Raw genomic sequence first — 11,166 nt, 5'->3', positions numbered from 1 at the left:
AGGTCCCATTTCTTTGGTGGGTAAACGAACTAAAGTTGGCAGAATTCAATATAAATAAGGCTTTTGTCCCTCACTCAATATGTTTAACTACTATTTTATGTGTTTATAGAATCATCAAGACTGGCATAAAAGAGAAAGAGAACTTTTTGCTGAAGGATATGTAGCGGCCAAGCCTGTGCCATTTTTTCAACTATATGTCATGTGTCTTACTTCTTGTGTTGACTATATGCTGAGCCCAGTTGGCTATAAACAAAGGTGACAGACTACTACATTGACGGGACACATGGTCTCTGAGCTCACAGGCTTTTTGTGTCTCTGCCTCTCAGAGCAGCACCTCCCAAAAAAAGATGCTGCATCATGGTGCCTACACTTTAGTACGTTCCCCTCTGATCCCTCTCTTAAGGCCTGAACAGCAGCTGTGGAGATTAGAGAGGAGAGGCCACGGACACACACGGAGGATCTCCGTCACATAAACTTGGTTGGCCAGGACAGATCTGGTTCAGACTGGAGTGGGCTTCAGTGGCAGAAGACTGGATCCAGAATGTGCAGACAACCTTTTTCTTTGCCATTAAAGACCTGAATTAACTTTGAATTTCTACTAGTTTCATAGTGGACCGTATCTTTTGTTGGAATTTCCAATCCCAAGCGTCTTCATTTTGGGGTCTACACCAGATCATAAGCAAATCAAGAACCGGCCTGTCTGCATTTCTGTGCTTATCACACTTTGGCCATGAGCTGTTTTGGGTATCGTCGAGAGCTGAGTAAGTATGAAGACCTTGATGAAGATGAGCTTTTGGCTTCTCTCAGCGCCGAGGAGCTGGCTGAGTTGGAAAAGGAGCTGTCGGACATCGATCCTGATGCCAATGTGCCCATAGGACTCAGACAGCGAGACCAGACAGATAAGACCCCGACAGGCACCTTCAGCAGAGAGGCCCTCATGAAGTACTGGGAGAACGAGACACGTAGACTGCTGGAGGATGAGTTAGGTGGAGCAAGTCCAAAACTGGTTAGTGTTAACATTTATTTTATTTTTATGTTTTGGTTCTGGTGTTCTATTAGTTTTGCCAAAGAACAGAGTAACTTAAAGTAACATTATTACAAATTCTTCTAGTAAGACGCTGTCCATATCACATGATCCTGCTAGCATTTCAAGATTTTATTAACTGTATTAGTCTAAAGAGATTGGAAAGAAAAGCATCTGGACTTCTTTAGGTTGCTTGAAGACATTTCACCTCTCATCCGAGAAGCTTCTTCAGTTCTAAGGTCAAATGGTGGACAGTCCCAGATTTAAGTCCTAGGGGAGTGTCCCCCAAGAGGGTCATGAACCCCCTGTTGATCCTCTACCTAGATCTGACCTTAGAACTGAAGAAGTTTCTCGGATGAGAGGTGAAACGTCTTCAAGTAACTTAAAGAATCCAGACGGTTTTCTTCCCAAGCTCTTTAGACTACGATGGTCTGGATGACTGAGAACCTTCACAGACATTAACTGTATTAAAATACAGGATGAAGAACAGGAGGAGGACTGTGTGACAGAAGAAACCAGTGAAGGAGAAGAGGACAAAGATGATGAAAATGAGAAGGAGCAAAAAAAGAATGAAAAACAAAGTGAGGAAGAAGAGGAAGCAGAGAACAGTGATGAAGAAGAGGAAGAAGAGGAAGAAGAGGAAGAAGAGACGGCGAGTGAAGAAGAACCTGTAACAGAAGAGGAGGAAGAAGAAGACGAGGAGGAAGAAGAACAAAATAATAAATCAAAACCTGAACCGTCAAAAAATTCAGGGCAGGTGACGTCGTGGGCCGAGAACCTAACCCTACTCAAGCCCCAGAGGGTGGAGCCTATTAGGCGGACTCCTCCTCCTCCTCCTCCACCACCTGCCGACCCGAACACCACTGGAAACCCAACTGTCGTCGATGACGCTCTGCAGCGAGTGCTTAGAAATGACTCTGAACTCACTGAGGTTAATCTCAATAATATAGATGACATCTCACAGGTACAAATAAAATTCTTTCATAACAAACTATTTCACAAAATATCTTCACCAACATGTCACAGGAAATGCAGATAACTATGGTTATAATAACAATAATAACAATTAGCTGCTGACTAAGAATTGCATGAATCACAACATTAGGTTCATTTAAGTTTTGATCCTTCTGTGTGTTGCTTCACTTGTGTTATCATAAGGCAATCAAACAAAACAGGTTTGCAATCAGCTCTATCGTGAGTTAAACAAATTTGTGACTTTGTGAAATTTAAATCTATAAGCCTTGTTTCCAAATCCAGCAGTTTTGCTCAACTTTTAGCTAAATTTCACAACCAGGCAGATGAAGATACAGGAAATTCTTTACAGGAAACTTTGCAGGCCTTTTTTTTAGCAAAAAGGAAAGAACTGAGCAAAATGCTAATCAGCTATCTTCTGATGATGACTACATTTTTTAGCAGCTTTTTTAAATTTATCCACAGTAGCGTCCTAGAAACGAAGTCATGAGATGATCACGTTAGTTTCCAAATTGTTTCTCATTGACTAAAATAGATGCTTGCAGCTGTCACCCTGGCTGAGGCTGGCAAGTCCAAACCACCCATGAGATTCAGGGGTCGGCAATCGATTTTCCTAAGGAACCACATGAAAAACTGAATGTGTTGGAAGGCTTGGAGTGGTGTGGCTTTCCAAAACAGTCCCAGTTTCTCATGTGCTCTAAAATCTGTGTTTGATGCTAAAGCCATTCCGGTGGGTTGCACAATAGAAGCAGGAAAGTTACTCATACAAGTTGCGGCTAATTTTAGTATTGTTGTAACAGCAGCTTGGGACCAAGGCTTTGTGTCAGTGTGGTAAACACTGGCCTTTCTGAAGTGTCAGATGACTTCAGGAATGTCCTGGCTTCTATGTGGTGGTGGCAGTGCTGAAGGGAACAGAATCATATTATCTTTCACTTTTTATAATGCTCTGTGCTTCAAGGTTCTGATATGTCTGAAGAATATAAATACTAATAATTTACTTCTCAGGAAACTCTCATCCGATTTGCTGAAGCATTGAGGTCAAACACACACGTGAGAACCTTCAGCCTCGCAAACACTCGAGCTGACGACCACGTGGCTCTGGCCATTGCTAAGATGCTAAAGGAGAACTCCTCCATCATCAGCCTGAATATAGAGTCTAACTATGTGTCTGGAAAAGGCGTGATGGCTCTGGTTCAAGCACTACCAGGAAACAACACCTTGACGGAGCTCAGGTTTCATAACCAGAGGCACATGTGTGGAGGACAGGTTGGATTTCTTCCTTCTCATTCCTATTCTGTGTCTGTGCTGTGCTAATGACATCATGACATCATCACGAGCAAACACGTCTTGCAGGTGGAAATGGAGATGGTGAAAATTCTGAGGGAAAACTACACCTTGATCAAACTGGGTTACCAGTTCAACCTACCTGGGCCGAGAATGAGCATGACAGGGATCCTCACCAGGAACCAAGACCGCCAGAGGCAGAAACGGCTGCAGGAGCAGAGGCAGCAGCAGCAGAACCAGCAAGGGGCACAAGAAGGAGCTGTTAACCCCAGAACCACTGCACTGGTTTGCGGCTTTACTTTGTCTAGCTGGACAGCATCCCGCAACCCACTTATACTAAAATTTATACTAACATTACTGTTTTCAAAGTTCTTATTTTTGTGAAAAGGAGTAAGATCTTCATCATAAATGTTAACTCCAGAGCCGACGATCACTCCAAGGTCATCGTTGACACCAAACTACAGAAGGAAAACTGGGGATGCTAGAATAATAAGGAAATTTAAAAGAGAATGCAAAAATTAAATGAACACAAAAATCTCCTGAAATCTCATTAAAATGTTCCCTGATGGGTTTATGATTTCAATCAGAAGTCATATTTAATAGGTCATGGTATTTATTTTGCAAATTATGTCCAATTTTAGAGTAAAATAATAATAATGGATTGGATTTATATAGCGCTTTTCAAGGCACCCAAAGCGCTTTACAATACCACTATTCATTCACTCACTGGTGGAGGCAGCTACAGTTGTAGCCACAGCTGCCCTGGGGCAGACTGACAGAAGCGAGGCTGCCATATCGCGCCATCGGCCCCTCTGGCCAACACCAGTAGGCAAGTAGGGTAAAGTGTCTTGCCCAAGGACACAACGACCAGGACAGAGAGCCCAGGGATCGAACCGGCGACCTTCCGGTTACAGATGCGATTCCCAACCCCCTGAGCCACGGTCGCCCGTAAAATAAGCAATAAATCAGGGTATTATTGAGGGTGTAGCTGCCTTGTTATTGATAAATTATTGATAAATTGCTACGTCATCAGTCTGCAGTGATGTCACAGTCTGATACTACTCATTTTCGACACCTAGTTCAAAAACAAAAAAACAACTCACTTTTAAAAGTTGGACGTCACTAACCCCTGGGTGAATGAATTGTTGGCCATTTATTATATACATATTTTTATTTTTCACAGTTCCTCTACAATGCTAAATGAACACCTGCTCAAACTTTAATGCTCACCCTTTCACCTGCACAGCTTTTCCAGAAATATTACTTTTTCTGTTTATCCATTTATTTGTCTATGCGCCTTTCTCTGCCAGCAGAGAGGAACACCAAGTTCATCACCTTACAGCTCACCCAGGGCCTCTCCCTGGTCCTCACCTAAACTGCCCCGAAACGACCTGGCTAAAAAACAGACACCCCCTGCGCCACCTCCTCCCCCACCTCCACCCCCGCCTCCTCCGCCACCTCCTCCTCCACCTCCTCTCCCGCAGCAGGAGAAGAAAAAGCCCACGAGGATGATTGCAGAGGTTATCAAGGCGCATGAAGCGGGCAAGAAAAAGACGGTGAAAACAAAAGGGAAGAAGGGGAAGAAGGGGAAGGTGTCGGGCAATGATGAGACAAATGGCATCCTTAAGGAGCTCAAAAATGCCCTTAGGCCAGTGTCGGTAGAGAGGAGAGGGGAGGAGGGCAGCAGGCCATCAACGCCAATGAGGTCAGCCCATGATCAGCTGATGGAGTCCATCCGCAATAGCAGCATGCGCAATCTGAAACGGGTAAGTGGTGTTAAATTGATGTTTTTCCAGCCCCAAATTTGCTTCTAATTACTAATATTCACATTATAAGTTGTATCAGACTGAAACTTGATTATTTAGAAGTGCACTCAGCCAAACATTGTGTGAGGTTAGAGTGCTTCGAGCTTCAGTGTGAGAAAAGTTCAAAATTCAACACTCAAGCAGAAACACAAGCAGACGAGCAGAGCTCTTGAAGCAAAATTGCAGAGTCTCTCGAAAGCAAACTGAACAAGCGGGGAGTTTAATTTAGATGTGTATGACACAGAGTCAGCGGTGTCTGAGTCATCTCTGTGGCTGACATGCTATGTTCTGTCTGTAGAGGGTAGGCAGGCAAAAGGCTACTTGCTGCCATCCACCACTTTGGCGTGATCACAACGCTTTTACAGCCAGTAAATAATAATGACGGCCAAACAAGTCAAGTATTTTTATCTTGAAGAGGCAGATTAACTGATATGGAGGAAAATATAATAGGACAAACAAGAGGGAACTGCAAATGAACCCATCTGGACTTTGTTTTTCTGCTATTATTCTGAGAGCTAAACTATTTTTACCTCCGAGAAAAGAGATGCTTTTGAAGCTTTATTACAGCTCTTCACATTGTTAGAGTGGAAAATTAGCTCTGCCCTCAGATAGCAGGGTCTCCAAGTGTAGCTGTGAAATTCCAGCCACTTAATGCAGGTATTTATAGAAACTGTTGACTGAAACTTAGATAAAGACAGACACAACACCTTACCAGAACACAACACGGACCAGCAACACACATTTAACACATCTACTGACACCAGCGAGGACGTTACACACATCACTGATGCAATGCTCCAGTTTGTGTTAGTCAGAAATCATAATGACACAATGAAAATGCTGTATCCTGCTATTACAACTAGGAAAATAGTTCATCAGTGGTAGCCAATGCGTCTGGGTGATGAAGCTAATACATGTAGCTAGCTAGCTTAGCATTAGACTGGGGAAGGGAGAAAACATTAGCTAATGTACAATACCAAACATTTCATAAATATGTGAACCGATAAAATTACTTGTCGTCATGAGTTGACCACTAGATTGCTTTAGATGCTAGCAGGTTGCCGCCATAGCCTATAGTGTGCGTGAAAGACAGCAATTTGTCTGCAAACACTTTCTAACTACTTACTGGGTGGTGGCAAACCGTGAAAAAGTGCAGCGCAACCTGGAAACAGAAAACGTTTGCCTTCAAAGTAAAAGTTGTGCATCCAACAGATTATAAAAGGTGGTTTACAGTTTGCGAGGGACTCTTCACAGTTTCACTACTGCTTGTGGAGTAGTTGGCAAGTGTTTGCAGACAAGGTGGCATCTGCCATGGAAAACAGGCAATCTGCTAGTGACCAAAACAACTGCAAGGAGGTTTTTGCCAAATGGTTGGGGAATAAACATTTTTGCCCAGGCATCCAACCGCCGTGCTTTCTTGCTTGATTTGGGTCAAACAAAATGTCAGACAAATGAAAGTCACGTGGTGAGCAGTAATGCGTATTAATACCTCCTAGCTTGATTATATCATTGTCTTTTCCAGGTGGAAGTCCCTCGTCATCTACGATAAAAGTGTCATAAAAGACATCATCTTGTTATCATTTGGATACTGATGACGATGGACTGACCGACGGTGGTGAACAATGACAGGTGAAAACTTGGGTTTTCTAAGGAGGCCGACGTGAATTCTTACTCATAAAAAATACACTGGAAATTTGCACTGCAATGACAGCTTTACATTTTAAAAATGTTGAATTTGTTTTTTTTAAGTATTCACAATAGGAATTAGGTACATGGCATTTGTATTTTAATTTGTGGAAGGAGTGAACTAATTTGTTTACTGACAAGTTTTCTAAATCGCTGTTTTCTTAACTGTAAATATGATTTGTTGTGGTTGAACTGATTTAAATATAGCTAAATATAGCCACCTGCTGTTTACAATACCACTTGTGGAAGGATGCAGACTCTTTTCTGACTCTTTGGTTTCTGGATGAGCTCCATTTGAAAGAAAGGGGTCAGGCTGTTAAAGGGAAGAATGCAGTCAGTCCCACGGAGCCACTGTTTTTGTGTTTATCAGTGAGTCAGCTTACTGGTCAAGCGCCACTGATGCATATTCCCACTTCAACACACTCACAATACACCCACTCAAGATAACACGCATTAAAGCAAGGCTTTTGCGCTCTTTGAACAATTCACAGTGCATGACAAGCGAAGAAACTATGCAAACAAGCGTGATTCAAAATTTTATAATATCAAATAAAAACCGATGAGCCCCATATTTGTACAGCCCAGTGAATGCCAGTGAACGGCACAGCCTATGACCAGTAGCCTAGCTTGGGACGACTAATGACAACTAATGTTTGCTAATGTTAGCCACCTTTAAATAACTTTTTGTAAGTACCAGCTGTTTTTTAGCAGTGTGTGCTGAAATGTATTTTTTGGATGTGTGTTACTTTCTAACAGTTGGTGTTTCTTTTAAGCTACACCGAGTTTCTCCAGAGGTTTTGCTTTTGGGATAGGCTGCCATTGTAAACAAGAACGTGCTCTTCATGACTTGCCTGGTTAAATAAAGATTCAGTTGACTCACTACACCATTTTGTGGTACAAAGTGGTATTGCACAAATGTCCAGCCCTAGTTCAACTTCAGCTGATATCACTTCAACCCAACATGCAGATGTTTGAGATATAAAGTTATAGAGCAGCTTTAGTTAACTTTGGAAGGTTTTAATCCTCTGAGGTGTAAGTCATCATAACCTTAACCTTACCCAATAAACCCTGTTGAATAGATTTTTTTAAAAAGAATTTGAATAAGAAATAGAATAGATTTGACGCATGTCTGTAATTCAATTGAATTCAATTCAGTTTTATTTATATAGTGCCAAATCACAACAACAGTTGCCTCAAGGCGCTTTATATTGTAAGGTAGACCCTACAATAATACACACAGAGAAAAAAAACACCCAAATCAAATGACCCCCTATGAGCAAGCACTTTGGTGACAGTGGGAAGGAAAAACTCCCTTTTAACAGGAAGAAACCTCCAGCAGAACCAGGCTCAGGGAGGGGCAGCCATCTGCTGCGACCGTAAAAAGAATGATTTCTGTTTATCTTGATTTGAAGACTCGGGAGAGCATTTTAATAAAAACAAGAGGTGGCATCATGAAAGTAACAATAAATATTTTTAAATGCAGGAATTTATTGTAATCCTCCGTAAATTTAAAAGAATAATACTAATACAGTGCAAAAGTGGCATAAGTACATTCACCAGTCACTTTGTGAGGTATATCTGACGTGTACTAGACTGAACTCCCTTTTAGAACACTGCCTCAGTTCTCAGTGGTATAGATTCAAAAACCTGCTGGAAACATTCCTCAGAGATTAATAGTCCATATTAACTGTCAGCATCGCACGGCTGCAGGTACACATCCATGATGCGAATCTCCTCTACCAGACCCCAGAGATGCTCTATTGGCTTCTATCTGACTGTGGGGGCCGTTTTAGTACAGTGAACTCATTGTCATGTTCAAGAAACCAGATTATCTGACTTTTGTGACATGGCAACAGTATCCTGCTGGAAGCAGCCATCACAAGATTGGTAGACTGTGGTCATAAAGGGATGAACAAAGGGCAGAATGGATCCATTCTTTAAGGTTGTTTACACCAGAGTCTGATCCTACCATCCGGATGGCGGAGCAGAAATTGAGATTCATGAGAGCAGCCAATGGGTTTTCCAATATTCTATTATCAAATTTTGAGAGCATCAGTTTCCTGCTTTTAGCTGACAGGGATGGTACCTAGAGTGGCTTCTGCTGTTATAGCCAATGTACTCCAAGTTTCAGTTAAATGCAGGCAGAGATGCTCTTTTGCATTTGGCTGTAACAAGTGGTTTTTGAGTTACTGTTGCCTTCCTATGACCTCAAAGCAGTTTGACTATTCTCCTCTGACCTCTAACAAGAAGGTTCTCTCATCCAGAGAACTGCCACTCACTAGATGTTTTGACGTCTTTTGGGTTACTTATATTACCTCTCTTCCCCATTCTGATCCTCAGTTTGAACTTTATCAGATTGTGGTATGCCCTGTTAGAGCAGTCACACTGACATGATAGTCAGGTGCTAGTGAGATGACAAATCAGACATGGAAAGAAGGAATGACGTGTCAAGAAGAAGATCATATGAGGTGGGGGATGAGAGTTGAGAGAGTGAAATCAAGAGACTGAGAATTGTGATCTATTAGTGTCAGCCATCCTAATCCTGGTCTTGTGTTTGTTTATATGTCTTGGAAGAGTTCCTCAACTCCTAAATCCACAGAACAGCTGTTCAAAGACAGCAGTGTCAGGCCCTGAGAGGTGGCAACGGCCAGAAAACTACAGATTTGATCAGGACCGACAGTCTCCAAAGCACCAGTCACTTGATCATTGGGTTTATTGTGCATCAGAAGGCTTAGGTTTCAACATTCAAGATTCAAATTTGCTGAAAAAAATATGTTTTTTATTTCACATATAGCCACTGAGTCTGAAGACTTCTTCTCATTGGTGGAAAACAGGATGGAAGACATAAAACGTATTTCAATAAGCTCACTACATTGCACAAATTTGCACAAATGAAAGCTGCAGAAGTTGCAACAATAATCTAGATGTGAGAAGTCTGAATATAGTTAAACTGGGCTCCTATGGAGGGGACCATTTATACTGGAAACCATTCTATCAGTGGCATCCGATGCACAGCAGCTCAGTATACACAATACTAGCTAAGTGTCCTGCAGTTTAAAAAAAAAAGAAACAACTTCCTCTACTCAAGCACAGCACTTTGTCATGTCTGTCAAGCTGTAAATAGAGGCATTCTTCCATAAAAATCATCGATAAAGAGCAGAGACTTCCTGCTTGTAGATGCACTCAGGGTGGTCACTACACTATCCCATATGGAATTCTTGCCATGATTTTAAGGATGTACACTGGGTTTAATGCTCTGCAGAGAATTTTAAAACCCTTTTCTGAACCACAAAAAATGTTAAGCAGGCAAGTTTTCATGTATCACATATTTTGCCAAAGCCACACATAACCCAGAGCTGTTAGGCCTCTGAGTCACAACATTCGGGTTGTTTGAAATATTAACATAGGCAGCTACTGCTGCTGTTAGAAGAGTACAGTTAACTATTACAATGATGAACTCCATTGATAAAATGTCAGTGGTGAGTCAGGGGTGAGCAACATTTTATTTTTTGTAGGGTCAAAAGCTGACACACGTAGTGCCGAATTATGTTAACGTGGTAGATTATTTTACAATAGACTATTTACTATCGCAGAAAGGCTGACTGTTTAAGGAACACTTTTTAAAACACTTTTATGTGTTATGTGCCAATTCTGATATCCCCGTGTTGGCTTTGTTCTATATCATCATAACAGTGTCGCTCCAGGATCAACTTACCAAGAAATTAGCTAATGGTTTTAGCTTTTTCCACCAGATCTCAAACTTATGACATCACAAGAACATGATTGGTCAGTGGCTTTTAATCTTTTAATCTGGCTTTCAATGCTGAACCAACATTATTATGATATAGAAACAACACCAATGCAGGGATATCAGATACACCGCATTTAGCTGTGCTGTCACTGTGTACAACAATCTGTGGGTTGATGGATGGGAGTATCACATTTAACCTTTGATAAAGGAATTATATTGGCATAAATATAATTGAGTAATTTATCCAGTTTGTCTCATTGGCCAATGAACTTGCCCAACATCCTTTTTGTTTTTTCAATAAACTGGCTCAGGGTCATTGAAATATTAGTTACAGTGAAAGTGGTAAGGACATATTTAGTGGTCCTCTGCATTCACTAACTTAAAAATTCAATATTCAAAGGAAGAAAATGACATAATATCTTTGAAAGCATTCCCATTAAACACACAAAAACTTCACAGAAGTGCTTCTGCTTATATAAAAGCTTTTTCTCTCTTTGTGTGTGCTGGTCTCTGTGGAAGTAGTCTATCAAAGTAGCACACTGATGGAAAGTGCCATACCTGCCCTAATCCCTTTCATAAGCTCAGCACAAGACAGGGAAGATAACAGACCAGCTGATGTGGCTATTTACTAAAAATAAATGACC

At 41.4% G+C, this 11,166-nt stretch overlaps 2 protein-coding genes across 4 annotated transcripts in view; one reads left to right on the top strand and one right to left on the bottom strand.

Annotated features, from left to right (window-relative positions):
- The window catches only part of LOC120735688, a 28,470-nt gene extending 20,274 nt beyond the window's left edge, over nt 1–8,196 (bottom strand). The window contains exons 1-2 of one of the 2 annotated variants that reach the window (XM_040035229.1): nt 8,186–8,196; nt 7,406–7,407 (exon numbers count right to left, since the gene is read on the bottom strand). The gene's annotated coding sequence lies outside the window, so the exon portion shown is untranslated. The remainder of the gene's footprint in view (nt 1–7,405; nt 7,408–8,185) is intronic. The other variant, XM_040035230.1, reaches the window with a different exon arrangement.
- lmod2b (leiomodin 2 (cardiac) b) lies at nt 317–7,853 on the top strand. Of its 2 annotated transcripts, none has more exons than XM_040035223.1 (6): nt 317–1,006; nt 1,503–1,988; nt 3,002–3,262; nt 3,350–3,565; nt 4,591–5,046; nt 6,608–7,853. In XM_040035223.1, the coding sequence occupies exons 1-6, from the start codon at nt 731–733 to the stop codon at nt 6,632–6,634; spliced, it is 1,722 nt and encodes a 573-aa protein (XP_039891157.1). In that variant the 5' UTR covers nt 317–730; the 3' UTR covers nt 6,635–7,853. The 2 variants fall into 2 exon arrangements, with proteins under 2 accessions (XP_039891157.1, XP_039891158.1); XM_040035224.1 differs by having other exon boundaries at nt 319–1,006; nt 4,594–5,046.
- Nucleotides 8,197–11,166: the final 2,970 nt, after the last annotated feature.

This window comes from Simochromis diagramma, unplaced genomic scaffold (assembly GCF_900408965.1).
Source record: "Simochromis diagramma unplaced genomic scaffold, fSimDia1.1 OVJJ01000816.1, whole genome shotgun sequence".
Taxonomy (NCBI): Eukaryota; Metazoa; Chordata; class Actinopteri; order Cichliformes; family Cichlidae; genus Simochromis; species Simochromis diagramma.
The sequence above is the reverse complement of the archived record's forward strand: the minus strand, read 5'-3'. Positions and strand labels throughout refer to the sequence as shown.

Bases quoted from the DNA above. Each gene is read 5' to 3' on its own strand.
- lmod2b (XM_040035223.1), top strand. From the start codon at position 731: ATGAGCTGTTTTGGGTATCGTCGAGAGCTGAGTAAGTATGAAGACCTT. The intron at 1,007-1,502 runs GTTAGTGTTAAC...ATTAAAATACAG, and splicing joins GTGGAGCAAGTCCAAAACTG to GATGAAGAACAGGAGGAGGA. The intron at 3,566-4,590 runs GTTTGCGGCTTT...TTTCTCTGCCAG, and splicing joins ACCCCAGAACCACTGCACTG to CAGAGAGGAACACCAAGTTC.